This window comes from Eumetopias jubatus, unplaced genomic scaffold (assembly GCF_037043125.1).
Source record: "Eumetopias jubatus isolate StellerSeaLion01/CBP00866 unplaced genomic scaffold, mEumJub1_p1.0 scaffold_6, whole genome shotgun sequence".
Taxonomy (NCBI): Eukaryota; Metazoa; Chordata; class Mammalia; order Carnivora; family Otariidae; genus Eumetopias; species Eumetopias jubatus.
Genome location: NW_028274812.1, coordinates 71,814,699 through 71,837,967, shown reverse-complemented (window position 1 = coordinate 71,837,967; position 23,269 = coordinate 71,814,699). Strand labels below are relative to the sequence as shown.

Sequence of the window (23,269 nt, the reverse complement as noted above, 5' to 3'; positions counted from 1 at the left end):
TTTATTTATTTATTTATTTATTTATCTATCTATTTATTTGAGAGAGAGAGCATGAGCAGGGGGGCAAAGGGAGAAGGAGAGAGAGAATCTCAAGAAGACGCCACACCAAGCTTGGGCACCAATGCAGGGCTTGATCTCATGACCCTGAGATCATAACCGGAGCTGAAACCAAGAGTTGATGCTTAACCAACTGAGCCACCCAGACATCCCTCATAGCTAAAATTTTAAAACAAAGCTTTAAGATTTCTTTGAGTCTGTCTATATGTTTATGTGTATCTATGCATGTATACACATGTTATAGATGTGTGATATTTTTGTTGCTAAAATTAATTTGTAGGTGAGCTCTATTTAATTGGCTTAAAAACAAGTTCTTCTAAACATAACTGTTGGGAACAAATTGTTTAGATAGATGTAAGTGGAATAAGAGTTACAGATAAACTCTTTAGCAGCAATTATATTTTAAGGTATGTGTTCTTAGAAACAGTTTCCCAAATCTCTTCTGTAATTTGAAACTTTAGTTTTGCTAAGTTAAAATAAATGATGAAATATTAATTGAATATCTAGATCATTTTCAAATAAGATAAAATATAGTGATTGTAGAAAGAAAAATTAGAAAGTAAATGTAGAAAGTAAAAGGAAAAATGCCTCAGTAGAAATTATAATATGTAGATACCAGATTTTAGTCCTGTTAACTCCAGTCATGTTAATTGTCTTTGAGGTTTTGGTATTTCCTATAAATTGGATGGATCCTAAATTCTCCTAGTTTCCTCATCTGGCTACAATCTCCAAACTAACTTTTCCAATTTTCTCCCATCCTTTGATTTGGAATCACTGAGAACTAAAACTGTCCTTCACCCCTAAGCCCTGCAAACTGAAACTAGACTCCTGATACAAATTTCAGAGGAATCGGGGTGCTTGGGTGGCTCAGTCTGTTAAGTGTCTGACTCTTGAGTTCAGCTCAGGTCGTGATCTCAGGGTATTGAGATCGAGCCCCAAGTTGGGCTCCATGCTCAGCTCGGAGTCAGCTTGACTTTCCCTCTCCCTCTCCCACTGCTCTTCCCCATCCCTGCCTCCATGCTCTCTCTCACTTTAAATAAATAAATCTTTTTAAAAATTCAGAGAAATCGCCACAATAGCTGGTATTTAGACAATCTTCTTCACGCTTGTTGCTGTATGGTCCCCTTAGAAAGTTTATTGGTACACAGATGATATAATCAGAGGTATTCAAACTGCAAACCAGGAAAATCTCTCAGATTGTCATTCCCTCCCCTCACTCCATCCAAAGGTGCTTCCAACCCTGACAACTAGAAATCTTGACTGGCTGCCCCTGGGCTCAGACTGATTTATAATTTGCTCCAATCATTAACCTTTGCTTTTCTTTTGTCTCACAGAAATTGTTCTTGTTAATTACCTGATTGCTTGCACAATATAGGCCTAACTTTGGGATCCCACCTAGACTGCCTTCTGAAATGAGACACGAGTGCTTAACTGAACTGACCAATTGTCAGGACTAAGAGACAGCTTCAGTGAGATGGAGCAACTCAAGCTTCTTGATTGTGAAATTTCTTATTTAAAGTTTCAAAGGAAGGACTAAAGGGCAGCAGAATTTGTTACCCCAAAATGTGTCTCTTAGCCTGTGGATTAACTTAAACTGGTGTTTTTTTTTTTAAGATTTTATTTATTTATTTGACAGAGAGAGACACAGCAAGAGAGGGAACACAAGCAGGGGGAGTAGGGGAGGGAGAAGCAGGCGTCCTGCGGAGCAGGGACCCCAATGCGGGCCTCGATCCCAGGGCCCTGGGATCATGACCTGAGCTGAAGGCAGATGCTTAATGACTGAACCACCCAGGTGCCCCGAAGTTACTCTTTTGTAAGAGACATTTATACTTATAAGGGAAATCTCCATTTGTAAGGGTGTCCCCATCCTTCACTGTGTCTGGAAGAAGGGGATGATTCAATCTCTAGAAACTCATATCAAGAGAAAAGACCAGGACTTAGATCTGTGTAACAACCATACCCTGGCTTACAGTTTTCCTGGGTCTGTTCCCAAGTATACAGGAGGTACACATGTTGTTGAACCTTGTTTCCTCCTGTTAATCTGTGTCGTAACTAATCACTAGAACCTAGCAGGGAAAACGTTTCTGACCCTTCATGCCACAAAAGTAATACTCTCTGATGGATTTCCAATGAGGTAAATGAGATACAGTGATTAAAACAGAAATGTAAGAAAAGAAAGGCACTTTCTACATTTCTCTTTGCTTCTTTGGAGAGATACTGTGAACTAACTCAAGGATTCTCTACAGAAACAGTGCATACAATTTTCATGCTTCCAAGATTTTATTTTGCTTTAGTGATTATTTTCACCTTGGTTAATTTATAAGTTTGAATAATTGAGGCTGTATTAAAAAGCATTTCCTTAAGGTGCTGTTCCTCTTTCTCATTCATATGTGGCTTTTCCTCCTGTGGAAAGAAAAAAAAATACCCAAATAGGTAATAAAAACACCCCTCCTCATTTAATTACCTGTCCATCTTCTTTCTGGGACAACTCAAGGACTAAAATTAATCCTCCTAAATGTGGGTCCTGTGTCCCGGTGCCTTTGGAATCATTTCAGCATGTGGAACAGCACCTGCCTCGTGTTTTCAACATCTTATTTGACTCCCTTCGCTGTTCCTCTCAAGAAAAATGTCTTCCTTGTCCAAGTGTGGTATATTTTTAACCGATGCCAATAGAGCTTCAAACCCATGCTCCTTCTTTGTGTCTCTGGGCACGGCAGTGATTCCCAGACTCTGGGGATACTTTCTACTGGACCGAACCCCAGACAGACTCCAGCCCTCACCTCTGAGTTCCAAGAGGCGGCCTGTCTGGGCCGGCGGCCCAGCTCTTTGGAAGAGAGCAGGTTGAGCCTGCCAGACACCAAGCAGCAGTGCCCGCATCGCGGCCTCCGCAGGACAGACTGGAGCATCGCCTCCCGGTCGGTTTCCGGAGGCCCAGCGCCCCGCCGCGCCCTGTTGAGGCTCCAGCATTTCTGGGCCTGGAGGCCCCCCGGCGGCCGCTGCTCCCGGGCCAGGAGACACAGCCACTCTGTGGACTTGATCTGCAGCGCTAGGTGGGAAAAACGCCTTGGCCAAGGCTTGGTAGCTTGCACGCGGGCGGCGGCGGTGGCGGCGGCCCCAGGACCGAGGACGCAAGCGCTCCCGCGGCTGCCGGGCTAGCGACCGATGGGCCATGGTCCAGGGAGCCAAGTCTGGCCTCCGCCGACTGGAGACCCGCATACAGGGTCAGCGGAGCGAGCTTCGGTCCGGCTCTGGTCCTGTGGACCTTCTCGGCCGCGGGTGCCCAGGGACAGAGCCGGGGAAGGGGAAACAGCCACTCGAGAGCGGCGCGCTATCTCTGCCACCTCCTGGCCTTGAGCTCTCTCCCCGCGTGTTGGGGTGGGGGCCCGGCTGCGGTGGTTCTCCGCGCCCGGGGTCGTAAGGACCTGCCCGGCCTCACCCCTCCGCGATCCGTTTTCTGCAAACACCGCGCTCGCTGCATCCCTGGCACGGCCCTCTGGCTCTGTTAGCAGGCACAAACCAGCCCCTTCCTGCCCCTGGGCCCTGCTATTTCAAGAATTCTAGTGAAAAAATGTGCACCGGCGAGGTGCAGGCCTGGGCAGGCAGGGCAGTTCGCGAAGCAGGCAGGCACAGGTGGCCTGAAAGCAAACACACCTGTCCCCTAAAGGTTTCCCCAGCTTTATTGATCGCAGGAGTGGGGTAAGGGTCTATTCCTGTCTCTCAGATTTACTCTGAAATAGAGCCTCTTGGGAGTGAAGGTCCATATGATTAGATCACGTCCATAGCAGTCGCACTGTGCCCAAAATGGGCACCGGCATTCGCTGTGCAGACACTGAGCTCCCCAGAGAGAAGGATTCTCTTGGCCCTAGGGTTTATTCTTGTTTCTCCATGGAACAGGCCTCCGAATTCCCCCAAGAACATCTCAGTAAGTAGGTGTGTGTGTGTGTGTGTGTGTGTGTGTGTGTGTGTGTAATGATTCTTTAATGAACTGACAGTTTGGTATTTAAGAACAAATGGACTTAGGTACAAACAAATCGTGTACTTGTTGATACATGTTTTCTATGGATAAGAATGAGATTTCTGAGATCTCCATGACCTCCGAAGGGAGAATATTTCCAATCCTTCTCATTTAATTAAAAACCTGTACTTTGTTGAGATTCTGTAGACATTCTAGTTAGCACCTCAGACTATTGTGTTCTGAGTTGAATCTACACGCATTTTCATAATAGAACACTTGTCATGTTGTAAATAATGCCTTTGCAGGTGACTCGTCATCACAATTGTAAGCTTCTTCAAGGCAGGAATAGTTTTTATTCACCTTTGATTTTCCCAAACCAAGCAGTGCATGTGCATAAATACTCAGTAAATGATAATTAAATACACCACCACTCACTCCCAGTCCTTCCATTTCCTGTAGGCTCTAAAACAGAAGAATGGGGAGGTACAGCTCAAAGATAACGGATAAAGGTGAAGGACTTAGACGTTCATGATGAAGGACATTTGCAAGACCTTAAGAGTGCTCAGAATCAATGTGCTAATCAAGTCTCCTTGGTTTTAGGGCTATCCTGGGCAAGAGGTGGGAATGACCTACATTCTCAGGCTATTTTTTTAAATCAGTATTTGGATATATTTCTCTTTTCACGTATTTTCCTTTCTTTTCTCTGTTTTTCTTTCTTTCTGTATGTGGTATAAGCCATTATACTTGAACTGAAAATATGCTTTGCTAACCTTTTGATATCTATTTTTGGATTTACTGGTACATTTGGCTAATTTCATATTTCTCACTTTTTATATTTGCACCATCATCCTAAAATAACATAAATTGGAGAAACCTGGTTTCAGGTGTCTAAAATAATTCACTTGGGAAAGTGAGCTGCAAATATTAAAATCTATTAGCTGCCTTAATTGTTGCTTTTTCAGCTATCAATGATCTTTTAAAAAATATACCCACTCCTTAGCCTTTTAATGTACTCCCCAGACTCTTCCATAAGTACATATTTGAAGAACTTGTCTTGTTAATATGTAATATCACTACACATATGTTATACTAATATTTTAGCTGATACTCTTTTTCATAAGGGATTCAGTTGTGCTCACTCACCTTATACACTGGCACTTAACAGATGTTGTTGCTATCACTGATGCATTACAAAACATTCATTCTGGACAACATACTACCTAGAATATTTTCTGTAGCTGCTAGAAATCTCTGGAAGAGGATGCTGCACACAATAGGAATTCTTATTTTAAATTCTTGTACTAGAAAAATATACTTCACTTGGAATGATAGTGAAAAGACTAGGTGCCTGATCAGTATCATTTTTTCTGAATTTCTATAGACCATTCAGTTTTAAGAAAGATAAGCAGCTTGTCTAATTTTCTACTACTAACAAAATATTCATTATTCTGAACATTAGGGTTAAGGACTTGACTTTTTGTTGTACCTCTTCTACTGTTTTGTTCAAGTGTCACGTATTCATTCCTTTCAGGTAACCATATAAAATATGGTTGAGAATGCCATCTCTATTTGCAGCACCAGGAAAAAAATGCTGTTGAATTTATAATTCTTGGTAACCTTGTTCTTTTATTTTAGCATTAATTTCCCCTCCTTCGTTGTGATTTTAATGGAGTTCTTATTGTTGTTGTTTTTTCCTTGACCTACTTTATTTTCAAGAGCTTTCATGTAGAGTGTTTTCAGTGATGGTGATTTCTGTAGTGTATAGGAGAAAGTCTTAAATCACAGTGAAACAGATTAGTTGGCTATCACTTAATTTAGAAATGTTTTCGTGGTTTAAAAATCATCTGATTACAACGTCCACAATTTCACAGAGCGAAATCTTTTAAGCTGTGCTTGTCATGAGTTCGCTCCGTTTTCCAGACTGAGGATTTGAACCTCATTCTGCTCTGATCCAATTGTTATTTTCCTTTGTTGCCTCCACCCCCTAGAGATTGTGTTTCCAAGGGAGAGGCGTTCTTGGGGCTGAAGAGGAGAGCCTGGTGGGATGAGATGTGGCACCTCAGGAACTAGATCCCTCCTCCCCCGCCTGGTGAGAAGGCACAGACAATTTTGACAGCTCGTAGACCGGCTTTGGCTCTCACGCTTGCGGTCCATGGGTAGGTTTTACCTTCTCCCTTTTCCCCTGTTCTGGCTTGCCCACAGGCCAACCGCATATGCAGCCATTGCCCCAGCCCACCCAGAGCTTTCTCTCACCCATCCTCTTGGGGAACTGGGGCAAATGTCCGTAGAAGACTTCGCGGATTGGGGCAAGGGACGCCGGAATCGGGACACTCGAGAGGGCAGCCCCTCCCCAGGCTTTCCCCCACCCCCAGTCGCGGGGCCCACGTGACCGAGAGCAGGCCTCCACCGGCCCGCCCCTTTCGGCCGCTGCAGCCCACTTCCCGCTCGGGGTAAGTAAACCGCGGTTTTCCGCACCGCCCCAACCCCGCCCTCTTCCTTTCCCCTTCCCTTCACCTCCCTCGGGCTCCCTCGCGCCACTCTCCCCTCTCCCCCATCCTCCCCACCAGGCCCTTTGTACGTGCTCGGCGGCGTGCGAGCGCGCCCGGCACGTGACCCCGCCGAACGTGGCATTGTGTTATCACGTGACCCAGGTGCGTACGCGACGGAGCGGGGTGTGAAGATGGCGGACGAAGAGGCCGAGCAGGAGAGGTTGAGTCGCGGCGGAGGCGGTTGCGTCGCGGAGCTGCAGCGCCTGGGTGAGCGGCTCCAGGAGCTGGAGCGACAGCTGCGGGAGAGCCGCGTGCCGGCCGTGGAAGCGGCCACGGAGTACTGTCAGCAGCTGTGCCAGGTGAGGGCGCTTGGGGGTCCCCTCCCCCTTTTCCCCAGCTAGAGGGGGAAGAGGGCGAGCGAGCGCCTGGGGGCTGAGCGGTGGTCGTCGCTTCTTTGGCATCGTTGGCGCCGCCGCCCAGGCGGGAGCGGGGAGTACAAGGAAGGCGCCTTTGTGTGGCTGCCGTTGTGGCGGTTGTTGTCGGCAGCTCCCGACTGGGGGAAGGGAGTTGTGGTCAGGGCGGAAAATCCCCCCCTCCCCTTCCCTTCCCCGAACTCGGGACTGCGCGGTCCCCGAGGCCAAGGAGATGTAGACGGCCGAGGACTGAAGTCCTCTCTTCCGCAGGGAGAGGGTAAAGGAGGAATGGAGGCCAGGTCCTCTTTTTCCTCCTCCTCTTATTGTGCACTGGGGATTACCGCGCCCCCCGCCTCTGCGCCTCTGGTTTCCCACTCCGACGGGCCTCCGCCCCCACTGGTTTGATTCCTTTGCTTCCCCCTGCTTTCATCCGTCCCGCCCCCGGCCCCGTCCTCGCTGTCTCCCGGCCTTTGTTGTTCGAGTTTCGCCTTAGGACTGAAGGGGCCTTTGTTGATGTTCAGAGGAACAGTCCCCGCCGACCCCTTCTAGCTGGCCGAGACCTTCTGGGGTGGGGGCGCAGAGGTTGTCCCTTTCTGCCTTTGCTTGCTTGGTACACCGCTTCCATGGTAAAGGTTGCTCTCCTCGGTAGAGGAGAGGAGCTCTCCCTGTATCCTGTGGGGCGGCTTTCCAGAGTCTGCTTCTCTTTTGCTTTCACCCTTCGAGGAGTACGGTTTCCTCTGCGCTTCCTCCCCCATCTCCCCACCGCCCCTGTTACTTGGAGCCTTCCCTATTTGGCCTCCTGGTGAAACGGAGGTTCTTGAGGATTGAGGTTCTTGTGGATCTGTGCTCAGGGCAGTTTCAGACCTTTCCTTCTTTTCTTGAACAAGGACACTGCTTTCCAGTAACTGCGTTCTACCCAGGATTTGGAATGTTAAAAGAACTGTTTGCTCGATAGAAATCGGAGAGTTTGGGTCTACATTTGGACCTGATTACAAACCCTCCAGTTAGTTTTAAATTTCAAGGAGCTGCTACTAGCTGTGGTGAAGATTTTGGTTAGATTGTCGTCTCGAGGAGGAAAAAGACAATTTATACAGGTCACATTTAGTGTTAACTTGTCAATGTATCACTATAGAGAAGTTGTTTTGGAAAGATAATGAGCCTAAGGCCGAACAATGGGTGGACTATTTTAGAATCCCCGAGTAGATTACATTTTCACTTAATTTTTAGTCTTCAGAAATCTTTCCTTTCGAAAATCAAGGATACTTGAACCCATACAAGAAAATTTTCCATTAATGTATGCACGTTATTGCCATTAATTATTTGATAGTACTTCATTATCTAAAAAAAAAAAAACTTTGTGAGATCAAGTGGTGACTTGTCTAGGAGTCTGTGCAATGTGGAAGCTCCCCACTTAAGGTAATAAAGGTCTGATATCAGAATACCTGTGGCAGAACTAGAGATTCCATCATTCCTTTGAATCCTTGTTTTAAAGAGTTGTTGAAATTTGCCATTTTGACCTACCCTGGCAGCTCCAACTAATTGTTAATTGGTCTTTTAGATATAAAGATTTATTTTGTTGTAAAAGAATACTTGAAGTACCCATAAAAGGAAGTGTTTCTTTTATAAGTAAAGTCTGCTTTAACCGGTGAAAAGTATTAAAGTCTAGCTTTGCTGAAAGATACTTTTCAGATAGCATTATCTACTGATGGGTTTAAGGCTAATTACCGTAAATATTCTTGGCGAGCAGTATTTATAAGCAGGATTAATAATTCTGGGAAAATGGAAATCTCATGCAGGTTGGACTTTGAGTGTATGCAATATCATAAAGTTACCACTTTAAAAAGTATTTTTAATGGATGAAACACCATTGTTTTTTTATCATTATAAAAGGAATTTACTGTGTTTTAAGTGATTAGTTTTATAACATATATATAGTTTTTATTGACCAGTGCTACAGGAAACAGTAATAAAACATGCTGGGTTTCTGGATTTCAAGAATAATGAACTATTTCATGCATTAAAATCCCACAATAACTTAAATGCATTTAAAAGTAATCTCCATTACTCAAACAGTTACAGAATGTATCTGATATTTGATCCCCTCTGTAACAAATGCTATGTTTTTTTTTAATCTGTTTGTTTTAGTGATTTGGTCAAATGGGCAGTAACTTGAAACATAATTGTTTCTTTAAAATTGTATCCTAGCCATTATTACTTAACATTCGGACATGAGTTGAGCAAAGCAGTGGTTAACAATTAAAGAATTTATTGGAGCAATTTAAAAACAATAGTGGAAATGCTAGGAGCCAGAAATTATGTCTTGTTTCTAACCTTGAGATTAGTTTTTTATTTGTAAGCCTTTTCTGTAAAACTGGTATTCACATGCTTCAGAAAGGCAAAGATGAACAATATTTGTCAGTTAGTGGGTTTCAGACTTAATATTCTATATCTGTTAACACTTAGTGCTTGTGTAATCCTTATTGTTGCATGTGTTTTAAAAAATGAATTAGTTTTAAAAATGAACTAGTTTATATTTTGAATTTTTACAACTCAGCAGAACATGAGTTTCTGGAGAATATAGTGAAACCTACAAAAGAAGAAGTTGCTTATGCATCCTAGTTTATAGATTTTCTTTCTTTTTGAATGAAGTACAATGTAACAGATTTCTTGAGTTCTGAGAAGCAAAATAGAAATAAAAGACGTAAAGTAAGTTTTTCTTACTGTAAACAGTATTGTTTTGTTCTTTATAATATTGTGTTGGAAGTATGCCCCACTTTTACTTGTTTACCTGAACATTTGCTTAAAGTTAAGTAGGAGGAGGTAAGGGTGATAGAGGATGAATATAAGGGAGTGCCTGTCAAAAATCTCAAATTTCTTTAAATCTTTACAAGCTAGCTTTAATCTGGGTAATGTAGTTTACTTCATTGATTTTCTTAAAATCAACTTAGAATAAGAATATAGGATAACCAGAAATAATTTCTTGGATTTATTTGTGTCAGGATCATTACTATACATAAAAATTGATTATAATTGGACCTTCTTGGACTATTTATTGTATTAGACGGGGTCAGTATTCACTCACTCACTCAACATTGTTATTGAATACCTACACTGTGGGCCAGGCAATCATGATCGTGGTCCCTGGCTTCAAGGAGCCTACAGTCTTTGAAGGACGGTAGACAACTACTAATTGTAAACTGTGATTTATATCTTTTATTTAGGAGATCAGTGCAGTACAGTGAAAGGTTATTTATTTGGGAGTTTAAACAAACCATTTCAATAGAAGAATTGTTCTAAAAGAATTTTAAAATAATTATTCATTTAAAAAGTTAAGCCATTGTAATAGTTGAAGAACGGTTTGTCAGGACGTAGTATTTGTTGACAGCATTATATACAGGGCTGGATGACTGGTTGATTAATACATGAGTTGTGACTGGTTTTGCTCATTTATCTTCTGGTGGCCGATAATTGTTTTAAGAGATTGAATTGCAGTTTTGGAAATATGTTTGTATCTTGCACATGTGCACACAAGCACACACTTCTTTAATTCATATAAGCAATGTTTCTCAACTGCCTAGTACTTTTTCCCCTGAAGTTCTCTCTTCAGGGGCATTTGAAAATGCGTGGGGTCAGTTCTGTCATTGCAGCGTCTGCAGATGTGATACTGGCATTTAGTGCCCATGGGCCATGGATACTAAATTTTCTGAGGTGATTAGGACAGTCCCACCCCATTGAAATGTATTCTGTCTGCCTAAATACCCACAGTGTTCTTTTGAGAAACATGGAACAGAAAGAAAAATAATATATTAAGACTTTTTTTAGTTGTTATGATGTTTTCATGTTAAGATAATATAGTTATCATATTAAGAACTGTAGCTAATCTGGAACAGGTCCAGGTAAATGCTGTTCAACCATATTTAAATTCACACTGAGCTTGAGAGGTCAAGAAAATTTCTACTTCCTTAGTAGAAATTACAAGCAATTACTTAAACAATTACTAAAACAATTCAGTTTTACGGGGGTAAGAGGGTAGCAATTTCAGCATTCTTAATTATCCTGATTAAAGCACAGATTTGACCTTTTGAGATAATTAAAATTCTGTATTTTTAAGAAAGCATTTAGTGCAAAGACTAGATTTAGATGTTAGCAGGGGATATAAGATACAGAAGACTCTTGTAGCATATAAAATAAGATTTAAATAAAACTTCAAGATGACAGTTGAAGAGGTGTCAAAAGGCAGTGTATCATTAACAAATTTATTTTTTATTCTGTTTTTTAATTGAAAGTGTAGTATAGGGACGCCTGGGTGGCTCAGTTAGTTAAGCGTCTGCCTTCCGCTCTGGTCCTGATCCCAGGGTCCTGGGATTGAGCCCCAGATCTACCTGCTGCTCCCCCTGCTTTTGTGCCCTCTCTCTCTCTCTGGCACATAAATAAAATCTTTAAAAAAAGAAGTGTAGGTGTAGTGTATTGATTTCTTTTCTTTTTTTTTTTTTTACAAATTCAAACAGAAAAAGGGCATATAACAAAAACTTGATCTTCCTCTCCCAGACTTCCTGTCACCCCCAACAAAGATAGTCCCTTAATAGTTTTTTTTATCCCTCTTTCCAGAAATACATGTTTGCTCTTTTTAAAAAATTAAGATGAGGACACGCTGTACAATGCAACTTGCTTTTATTTACCAAAAAATATATCTTCGAGATCATTGCAAAGCTCCTCGTGTAAATCTGTGGCTTTTTTTTTTTTTTACGATTTTTATTTATTTGACAGCACACACAAGCAGGGGGAGTGGCAGGCAGAGGGAGAGGGAGAAGCGGGCACCCCCCTGCTCAGGGGGCAGTCTGCCTCCCCCCCCAGGCGCTCTCACTTTCTTTCAAATAAATAAATAAATAAAATCTTAAACCGTAATAATTCCAGTTTATGGCTGTGTTTAATCAGTTAATTATTGGTGGCTATTTAATAAGTTAATTTTATGTAATTTCAATAAATTGTTCAAAGTAGGAGGTAAACATTTCTGGCTGGGATATCAGAAAACTTTACTGAGATAGGATTTGAGCTGGACCTCAGTGCTTTTATTAACTGGTGCCTTATTGGAATAAGAAGAAAAATCAAAATAAAACTGTTAGCTTCTGAGTATTTAAATTATGTAGTTAAAATATTTCAGAATATATTTTTGTTTCATCTGCTTGGTACGAGTTAATTGTTTTATCTGCGTGTTCTGTTTAGTTTTGTTATATGGCAAGTGTTTTGAAAATGCTCACTTTCCTAAAAAAGCTAGACTTTTTTTTCTTCTGATTATTAGAGGATATCTTAAGTTAATTTTTAGGACACTTCAAATGGGAAGAAAGGATGGCTTGCTTGTTAATTAGTGATAATTACTTTAGGTATTGAGGGAGTAATAAGTCATTTAAACTTTAAAAGTGTAGGTAATGCTCAAGGGAAATAATTTTTTTAATGTTCATAATTAGTATGATTGCATATTGGAGATATTCCACTTTCCAGAATATGCTTATAACAATTTTAGCAAAGGAAAACTTTACCAAATTTTGCTTGCCTCCTTCTTGACACTTCCTGGTCCTAATTTGACGTGGAGGAAGATAAGATATATTCTGCAATTGCCCTTCATAATATTTTTATATGACTAACCTGCAAAACCAAGGATTTTTGAAAATATATGTTCTTAACCATATGAAGCTGCTGCTGTATTTATTTTCTTTGAAATTCTGTCAAAGTTGAGGAATTACCTTACTTTTTTCCAACTCCCACACATAAATCCAGTTCATAAAATTAACCAGTCACTATGGGAGGAGCCTCATTTATAAAATGGAAAGTTTGTTTTTTATCAATGCATTTGTTACATACCCCATGTAACTTTTTAACTATGTATTGTTTCCAGGAAAATCTCTTGATTCATTATTTCTTTTTTAGTATTGAGAGTTGCACAGTGTGCCTCAGAAGAAATATGTTACCTTTTTCCCCCCTTAACTTTCCATTACAAAAGCTTTATGGTTTGTGAGTATGCATATTTAGCCAAGAAGATGTGTTAAAATTCAGTCACTTACATATATTGTTTCTTAATTTATTCATTTTTTAAAAGATTTTATTTATTTATTTGTCAGAGAGCCCAAGCAGGGGAAGCAGCAGGCAGGGGGAGATGTGGGAGGGAGCCCGATGTGGGGTTCTGTCCCCAGACTCTGGGATCATGACCTGAACTGAAGGCAGATGCTTAACCAACTGAGCCACCCAGGCGCCCCTTTCTTAATTTATTTTAATTGGGTAATTAAATTTGTCATGTGGGAGCACTAAGGGAGCTGTGGAGAATTAACGGAGATCTCTGCCTTCAAAGCCCTTACAAATTTGATGCATATGTTAACAGTTAGGCAATAGTATTAGGTATTAAAGTATCTAGTGATAAATAACAGTGGAGTGTAAATTAAGAGCATTTTGAAGTTAATTTAGTAAAAATTGATCAGGAAAGGAAAACACTTATTTACATTGAGTCTTGAATCAATTTGGATAAGTAAACAGAAGCGAGAAGGGTGGGAATAAACACTCAGAAAAATGGAACAACTTCAAACTGGCATCTTGGAGAAAAATGTCAGGGGTTGGGTTGAAAAATAGGGTAGAAAAGATAGATGAGAACCAGAGTAAGGGTTTAGGATCCGAAAGAAGGAGTTTTAATTAATCTTTTAAGTATAGATAATATATGGTTACATTGCTTAAAGACTCACCTTCCTAAATTTGGGACATTGAAACACACAAAAAGAAGTTCAGAATGTTACAGCCTTAGGTGTTTGTTTGTGTTTTAAGTAGGCTCCGTGCCCAGTGTGGTGCTTGAACTCACATCCTGAGATTGAGAATCATATGCTCTACTGACCAAGCGAGCCAGGCGCTCCCAACTTTGGTTTTTCTTGAAGTATCCTGTGTCAGTTTTATTGCAGTGTAACAAACTACCCAAAAACATAGTGGCTTCAGAACAGCTGTTTTTTGTTTGTCTGTTTGTTTTGTTTTAAGTAAACCCTACCCCTGATGTGGGGCTGGAACTCAGTACTCCAAGATCAAGAGTCACGTGCTCTACCATTGGAGCCAGACAGGTGCCCCTGAAGATAGCTGTTTTTATTAATGTTCTCAAGTTTATGGGTCTGTTGGGTGGTTTGCTGTCAGCTGGTAGGTTGTCGGGGATGGAATGGTCCCAGACGGTCTCACTCATTTGTCTTGTTGTCAGGTGGGTTGGTCAAGGTTCCTCAGTTGGGTTGGCTCATCTGCTCCAGTCTTACCATCTAGTAAGGTTACCTGGGATTTCTTTACATGGCAAGAAGGGAACAAGTTCTGTTGCACAACTGCTTTTTAAGCCTCCGCTTGTGTCATGTTTGCCAGGGTCCTTTTGGGTACAAAAGTGGTAAACCCAGCTTCTTTTGGGTACAAGGAGATGTGATTCTTTCTATAACATAACAGTCTACCACATATCCCAATTCTTTTTATTCCCCGCTGCAATGTCAGGCACTTTTATAGGTCAGATTTCAATTTTTCCTCTCTGTAGCCCTGCCTCTGCTTTTTTTCTTGTCAATCCATATTCTGTAATCAAAGCACATCTCTTTGCTCCTTTTCTTTTGGATTGGCTAAAGGTTTCCAGTGTCTCCACTATATCACTCAAACTTTGGGAAATTTGTAGAACAACCTCTTTATTTACAGTAGTTTTACCTTAATATTAAGTATGCTCTCAGTTTGGTGTTTTATGCTGTCTGAACATTGTGTAGTCCAATAATAGCATCCTAGGTCTTGTCCTATCTTCAGCCTTCTTTTTTTTTTTTTTTTCTAACTGGTGAACTTGCTTTTAACCTTACTTTCAATTTGTGAAAGTCCCCAGTATCCTGCTTTTATCTTTCTACCTAATTGGCAGTCCAATACTTGTAACAGTGTGTCTTAAGTTGGAGTTTGCAGAAACCCAGGAGAGTAATTGTAGATCTTAAGAGTTACAAGTTTTGACTCAGCTTATAGTAAGATGTAACTTTTTTTTTTTAACTTCACCACCTAGCTGTCACATTGAAACAAAAATATCACAAAACAGTACTTATCCTTACTATGTGTGTGATGCATTCTGTTTTATTATTTATTATTATTTTGCAAAGCTGCTCTTGACTTTATAGTCACTGAATAGTCATAACCAACAGTTTAAAAAATACTACTTATAGGGGGATCACGGTGCTCCGTTTAGTAGTAAGCAGAAAGGTAGGCAGGCAGTCCTAAGTTCTAAGGTGGCCTTCTAGTCTAGCTGATTCAGAACCTTCTTACAGTTTATTTAGGAGGAGCATCAAAATTAAAATACAGTTTTAAGTTTCTTACTGTGAATGCTAGAAACCCAGCATTATGGCCGTGGAACCCAATTTTGAGAAATTCTGGTGCATAAGGTAACATACAAATTTAAGCCTCAGCCCAGGGCTCTGCTTGCTCTGTTTACTTTTTTCCCATCCTTTCACTGTTCAACAGGAACTTTCTGCTCCATCTAAATTGGTCTCTTCATTCCTCACAAGTATCCCTGTTCGTTTTACTTCCTTTGTGATTTTGCTTAGAGGAGCGGTGTTACGTAGTGGAAAGCCAAATGGATTTGATTTCAGATATGAGCTCCTCTGTCATTGGACAAGATCTTTAGCTCATGCTTTCTTTTGGAGTTAGAGGCTGTACTAAGATTGAAGATGAAGAGAATTAACGTTTAGAAAGAGAATTAATATTCAGAAATGTTAGATGCTTTACTAACAGTGAATTGTTTATTCTGAAGACCTGTGAGATCATAGGATTAAATACCCTTCAGTTTGTTTAAATATCTCAATCCAAATTGCCTCCTAGGATCTCATCATTACTATATAATAATTGTTTAGTATGACACTGAATCATCAGAAAATGTTAAATTTTATTAGGTATTTCTGTAGGAAGACAGATATTTGGTTAAATGGCTAAAATGAAGCAGTTCAAATATCTGGACAATGTATTCATATGGAACATTTGGCGTCCTTATTGATGCCTGACATAGGCAGTGTTATATATTAACTTCATAACAGATACAGGTTTTATATTTAAAAAGAGGTAATCTAAATTTAAAAGTGGTAATTAATAATTGACTGGATTCCCATCCCAATTTTATAGGGCTATTAGAAAGTTAGCATATCAGATATTTAAATTAATTCCTGTGGTAATTTTAGTTTACCAAAGTTAATTGAAGCAGATATTTGTGATTTTTGAGAGAAAATTTTTTTCATTAAATAAGAATGATTTTCCTACTTTTTTTAGATGAGCCATTATCATCAAAATGAGGCATTTAGAATTTTTCTCCAAATTAATAGCTTACATTTTGTATCCTCTATAAATATTTGTACATATTCTTGATCTTTCCCTAATTGTTGCAAATATGATAAATCTCAGTCAATAAAAAATCTGAAACATTGTATGTTTAACTCAAAAGCATTATCATTTTGTTAATTTATATTCTGAAAAATACAAATTTTTAATTTTTTGAACAAAACTTTCATAAGATTATATTTCAAAAGAATAAAACAAATTTAATAAAATACTTACTGAAATTGATACTTACGTTTGATCTTGTGACTTGCCACAACTTATCCAAACCATATTTGCATAACTTTATTTTTTTTAAGGGTTTCTGTATTTCAGAGAGAGTGTGCCTGTGCTGCGGCGAGGGGGGGTTGGGGAAGGCACAAGGGAGAGGATGACAGTGTCTTTAAGCAGAGTCCATGCTGAGTGCAGAGCCCAACTTGGCTCCATCTCACAACCTGAGCTGAAACCTAGAGTCCCACACTTAACTGTGCCACCCACGCGCTCCTGTATAACTTTATTTTAAAGCTCTATTAGGGAAATTAAAAAAAAAAAAGTTACCTGCCCAAAGTGGGATATTGCATGTAACAACAGATATTGTGAATAAAATTTATATCCTCAAACAAATTGATCATGAACTTCATGGTCAGCATGAAGATATTTTGTAGGAAACATTTCTGAATGCTTGTGTCATAACTGCTCTTTGTTAATTAAGAATTCATCCTATTATGTAAAACTGAATATGTTGGCAAGTCACAGTTAGCATATTCAGTATTGTGACCTGTTTATAAAATATTTCTGAAAAGGTGATCTGATGTTGCAAATGCTGCCAAAGAGAAATTATTTTTAACACCAAAAAGACCTTTGAGGATTTACTTATCTTGAATGAAACCATTTGTGGTGTTCAATTCCCCCCCTCCACCAAGCCCGAGAATCGTCTTTTATAGATCTTGTTTTACTTAATGGAAAAACCTACTCTTTACATTCTTTCTTGCATACATACTTTGCTTGACAGCCCATTAGATACTGTGAATTAAAGTCTTGGGATTCTAAGGACACTGGTTTTAATTTTCACAGAATTATTTATTATGACCCTTGACATGCTACTTATAACTTTTCTTTGCTGCTTTATCCTTGAAATGGAAATGGTACATTGTAAGAATTGATCAAAGACATAGTTATTTTAAATGATTGTTATAAAGCAGCATTTTCATTTACACTTAGAGACTACTTTGGAAATACCTTTGATGTTTTATATATGATAATGACCTAGCATAATCTGAAAACAATAATTCTGTCAGGTTCAATGCCATCTATTATCATCACCTTGAAAAATAACAGAGTACTGATCTACCAACTTTTTTGTAGTCTCTATTTTAGAGAAGGTGGAATTTTATTTCATAATAATTTATAAAAAATTCTTTTGATTTTGGGGGTGTGAGCAGGAGAGAGATTACTTGATGTGTGGACTGTACCAGGAGAAGATTACTAGTTTTACAATTGAAACCTTTCCTTTGTCCAAAATTTTAACATGGGATTTGAGAGGCTGGGATGAGAGAAGGTAGTATTACATAGTAACTAAAAGTACAGATTTTGAACTATGATTCGAATTACAACTCCCTTACTTCCCTATGGACTTCAGGCTTGGTTTTGTGTCTGAGTCCTCATCTACAGACTGGAGGTAATATCTGCCTTAAAGCTGTCATGATTAAGGTTTGATGTTTGCTGAGCACTTTGCTTGTTATGCTGGAAGTACACAGTAAATGCTAGATATTGATACACTTAAGAGGACTAGATCTGAAATTTTCCCTTGTAAAAGAACATTAATCTTAGTGTTAGTAAAATACCCTTTATTGCCATCTAGATAGTGGTTTTAAAACTTAAAAAATTTAAGGGAACCCCTTCCCTTTACCCCAAAGTCTTAACTTGATATCTTGATGTACAAAACAAAAGTTACCTCTGCAGAAAAGTTTGAGACGTACTAATCTAGCATATAAGAGTACCATTGCCAGAGGTTGTAAAGGGAGTTCAGGCATACTTTTCTGACATTATTTTCTTCTTAAACAGGTGTGGGTTTTTTCCCTATTTTACTGCTTCTCTGTATTTTGGAGAACATAATAAATGTTCTTGTCTTAGAGACATAATAAAGCCATCACTGAGAACTTTCATATATTCTATTTAATTTTTAAAGAGTTTTAATTGTGCTGCTTACTTTTGTTTTACATACTAAGGCACATTAAATAAACTCGTTTTTTGGGTACCTAATATTTAAAATACATTTATTTCTCTGGAAGCATGGCACTGACATGTATATAGCATGAATAAAGAAATGGTACCTTATCAGAGGAACAGTAAATGTTAAATAATAGTGAAACTTATGCACACTTCCACAAATATACTCAGTGCTAACATTTAATTCTTTTTGAAAGTTCATGGAGAAGACCTGCACCATCTTACACATTCCCTCCAAACTTGATCTCTTTTTCTCCGGATCTTTCATTTTCTTCCTTAGGTTTCCAGAGAAGTGGCTGTTCCCTAGAAAGTGGATCTTTATATCTGTGCAGTTGATTCCCCACCCCCTCAGAGAACCTTTCCACTTTTATTGTCTTCATCATTTTTCTTTCCATCACTCCTGTCCTTGAGCCTGTAGGTGTGTGTGTGTCTTTTTCATCTTTTTGCTTTGTTAGTCATTTATCTTCAGATTTCTTTGTTTTCTTTAAACCCTTCTCTCACATATGAGACCTTTCTTACCTTATACAGGGGGCATTTTAAATTCGTTTTCTAATCTTTATTGCCATGCTTCTTGGAAAGGTACCCTATTTATTGTTTTCATTTCTTACCTTTCATTGCAGTTTGGATTCTACCCCTCACCATACTAAAGAAAATGTTCTTTTAAAGGTCACTTGGTTCAGCATATCTGTAATACTTATATTAACTGTAGATCCAAGTAGCAATCCACCAGTTCAGATGTGAGTGCCTGCGTTGTTTTTAAGAAAATGTAGTGGTCCAGAATTTTAAAATTAAATATGGATGTTTGGCTTATCTTGGAAAGTCAGAAGATCTGGCAGTATTGCACTCATTCATAGCTACAGGCTGGAGTGGCTGTCTGCTCAGCCCCTGTTGGCATTTTAAAGTGTTTGTGATCCCATATTAAGTTCATCTCCTTTCAACTTATTTACATCACTCTCCTAATCTCTTACTTTTGTGACTGCTCCTTGGTCATCTTCACTGACTCTTCCTTTCACCTGCTGGAATAACACAGTAATTATTAGCTAAAATTAATATATTTAAGAAGACTAGATCCAAAATTGCAGAATTTTTTTGGTGGCATTTCCTCAAATGTGCTTTTCTTCCTTGCATTTTATGTGAATGACCCTCAGCCATTTTTCTCACCTTATCATCATGTCTGAGATTGGACTCTTACCAGAAAGTGACTCATGATGCCCTGGTTGATAATCCATGCTTACATACTAATCTTCAGCAGTCATCCATTCTAACAGCATCTCTTGTTACCTGGTCTGAATAGGATTTCCAGTATCTATCCATTCTTTTAGACCTTACTACTCTTCTTAGCTCTTAGCTCTTGGCTCCTATTTCCAGCCACCTATGGAACTCTTCCTCGTGGAGTTCAATAGGTACTTCTAATTAAATATGTTTGAAATTGAATTTATCCACTCTCCTTTACATTCCTCTATTCCCCACCAAGCAGAAAGCCTGTTGGTATTGGTGACATTGCCCCCACTCACACTTACATTTAGGTTTTTGAAACCTTGAGTCATTTTTAGTTCCTCCTCCTTTCACCTCCACAACCTAGTCACCATGTTCTGTTGATTTTATTCATGCACTGCTTCCTCTAGCCTTCTCTGGCTAGATGACCTGGCTTCATGACCTTCATGACCTGGTTCCCAGGGCTGATGGAGGAGCCATATTCTTTCTCTATAGCCTTAGAACTTTATGTTCTGTTCTTATACTGCATTTTTCATATCCTCCCTCATGTCTGTGCTTTGGCTTTAGCTTTTTCCTTTGGTGTTTCCTCCTTTCATCAACCCCATGTCTATACATTTCTTTCCCTTAATCTCTGATAAAATTATTAGGTATTAATTTCTAAGGAGGCCTTCCTACACTCCTAAATGGATTTAATGACATATTTCCCATATTTATATTAGACTATGTTTTTCTGGCGTTTATCATAGTTTCTCTGTGTTATGATTGCATTTGTCTCCTCACCTTACCCCCAAATTGGAGCTTCTTAAAAGCAGGAGCCAGGGGGCGCCTGGGTAATTCATTCGGTTAAGCATACAACTCTTGGACTCTTGGTTTTGGCTCAGGTCATGATCTCAGGGTCATGAGATTGAGCCCCGCCCTCAGTGTGGAGTCTGCTTCAGATTCTCCCTCTTCTTCTGCCCTTCCCCTCTCTCTTTCTCTTAAATAACAGAAATTTTTTTTTATTTGAGAGAGAGAAAGAGAGAGCACGAGCAGGGGGAAGGGCAGAGGGAGAAGCAGACTCCCCACTGAACAGGGAGCCTGACATGGGGCTCATTCTCAGGACCCTGAGGTCATGACTTCAGCCGAAGGCAGATGTGTAACCGACTGAGCCACCGAGGCACCCCTCAAATAAAATAATAAAATCTTTAAAAAAAAAATAAAAAGCAGGGGCCATGCCTTATTTTACTGAATCATAGGTAATTAAATATTGTTGGATGTTTGTCTCTTCTTTTTCCCTTGAATAGGTGGTTTTAATTATTGGAGGGGAGAGTAAATTTTGTGCTTATAAGAGGCTGTTACTTACTGAAATTAAGTTTGTTCTGACCACTCTTACTTCATCTCAGTTCTAACATTGGGTATCTGTTTTCGGGCAAGGATTGAGTTTGGTCAAATAGAGTTCTTATAAAGCAAACATGAGTACACGATCAGTAGTAGTCAATAGCTTATATTTATTAAATGCTGACTATGTGCCAGAATTATTAAAAGTGTGTGTGTGTGTGTGTGTGTGTGTGTGTGTGTGTGTGTGTGTGTGTTAGAGTGAGTATGTATGTTGGCAGGAAAGGGAAAGAGATTGAGAGGGAGGAACTCATTTAATCCTCAGTAACCCTCTGAAATAGGTAGAGTTGCTATTCCTATTTATATGAGATTGCTAAGGGACAAAGCAGTAAAATAATTTGTCTTAAGTCAAGTAATAGGATTTAATGTTTAAAAAACAAGCAAGAGGGGCACCTGAGTGGCTCAGTCGGATAAGCATCCAACTCCTGGTCTTGGCTCAGGTCTTGTTCTCACGGTTGTGAGTTCACGCCCTGCATTGGGCTGCACGCTGCGTGTGGAGCCTTTAAAACAACAAGAACAACAACAAAACAAAACAAAAACAGGAAAAGCAAAACCCAAACTAAGTAAAACATTTTTTTCTTCTTTGGGAGGAATATATAGATGTTGTTTTTTTGAAAATTTGTTTTAGGTTACAGAAGGAATAGTAAACTTTAATAATTTGAAACTAAATTTATCAGGAAGAACAATGAATATAAGCATTTTACTATTGTAGTGAAGATTAAGTTAATAGCCTTATTTAAGAATGTGTTAATTAGGGTTCTTTGTTTAGCAGTAGTGGGAATTTTATTAGTTTTGAATTTATTTGAGTAATGTATAAGTCTTTTAAAGGTAATCAATACATATTTATGAACTATAATGGGAGCAGCTTGTTGAAGAAATTGGTTTCTAATCGCCACATAATAACTTTTTTTCTCCACATATAACCGAGATAATTTCTTTATTTTATTGGATTAAGGAAAAAAAATCTGCATTTGTGATGTGTTTCGTTTTTTTATTTGGCACAAAGAAGTACCTAAAACTCTTGGAGAAAAATAGGGCCATTGTCACATCAGTGATCTTTATGCAGCTTTTAATTGGGTATTCTACCAGTAAACATTTGAATATGAAACCTCAATATAGGAATATCTAATTATAAATTATATATGTTTATATACACAGTAGTCCCCCTCTTATCCGTCCTTTGTTTCACTTTTTGTGGTTTCGGTTACCCATGGTCATTTGTGGTCCAGAGCAGATGATCTTCCTTCTAACACATAGTCAGCCTCAGCCTGACTGAGGCTACCTCAGTCAGGTAGCCTAATGCTGCATCACAGTGCCTATGTCATTCACCTCACTTTATCTCATTGGGTAGGCATTATATAATTTCATCCTAAGAAGAAGAAGGGTTAGTATAGCACAATAAGATATTTTGAGAGAGTGTGTACACACACACACCACATATATGTACTATTACAGCTTATATAGTTATTTGAGTCTGTGTACTAAATTAAAAATTTATGTTTTAGATAAATTCAATAGAACAAGTTTTTTCTATACTTCACTGTATACTTTCTTTGGAAACCACTGGTTTATAGTGCTATGAGTAGCTGATGTTTCTGAGATAAATTATTAAATAACTGATTTATTTTTCCCGTTTTCAGAGTGTACTGGAGATATAACAGCAGTGACAGCAGATTTTAATTACTCAAATTTAATGTAGTGTATATTTCCAGTTTATTGTTTATGTCATGCTTTACCCTTTATGAAGATACCTGAGTATTAAGTATCCCAGTTACCAGATTCCCTCTCAGCTCTGAATCAACTCAGTTACTTGCTCTGCAGTATTGGAGCTTGACCCTTTAAGCATTTCTTCTTTGATTGATGTTCAGCTTTGTTAGTAGAACATACTGAAGGGACACTACACAAGTTAGGGGCTTTAGTTTTGGTTTCTTGCTCCTACTGCATGACTGCTAGTAGGACAGATATGGGGATATCCATTGGTCCTCTGCCCCAGATTGAGTGCTCACAGTAGACACACTCTTCGTGAGCTCACAGCCCCAGCCCCAACTTAGTGACCATCTCACCATAGTTCCCCTGACATGTACGTTGCACACCCCAAACATCATGTCTCCTTCCTGGAGAGCCAGCAGCTAACACCCCAATTCCCCCTGCAGTTCTTCTTATACCATAGAGAGTTGTTTTCCATGGCCCTCCCTGTTTAGGCACTGCTG

At 39.4% G+C, this 23,269-nt stretch overlaps 2 protein-coding genes across 3 annotated transcripts in view; one reads left to right on the top strand and one right to left on the bottom strand.

The window, feature by feature from the left end:
* Window positions 1-2,351: 2,351 nt before the first annotated feature.
* On the bottom strand, window positions 2,352-3,595 carry LOC148164089 (uncharacterized). Its single transcript, XM_088024286.1, has 2 exons — window positions 2,838-3,595; window positions 2,352-2,460 (listed from the first exon to the last, which is right to left on the bottom strand). The coding sequence occupies exons 1-2, from the start codon at window positions 3,271-3,273 to the stop codon at window positions 2,438-2,440; spliced, it is 459 nt and encodes a 152-aa protein (XP_087880412.1). The 5' UTR covers window positions 3,274-3,595; the 3' UTR covers window positions 2,352-2,437.
* Window positions 3,596-6,684: 3,089 nt separating this feature from the next.
* ZNF292 (zinc finger protein 292) overlaps window positions 6,685-23,269 on the top strand; it is an 88,229-nt gene continuing 71,644 nt past the window's right edge. Inside the window, exon 1 of one of the 2 annotated variants that reach the window (XM_028108018.2) lies at window positions 6,685-6,860. In XM_028108018.2, coding sequence (XP_027963819.1) covers window positions 6,693-6,860 — 168 coding nt within the window. In that variant the 5' untranslated portion in view covers window positions 6,685-6,692. The remainder of the gene's footprint in view (window positions 6,861-23,269) is intronic. The other variant, XM_028108019.2, reaches the window with a different exon arrangement.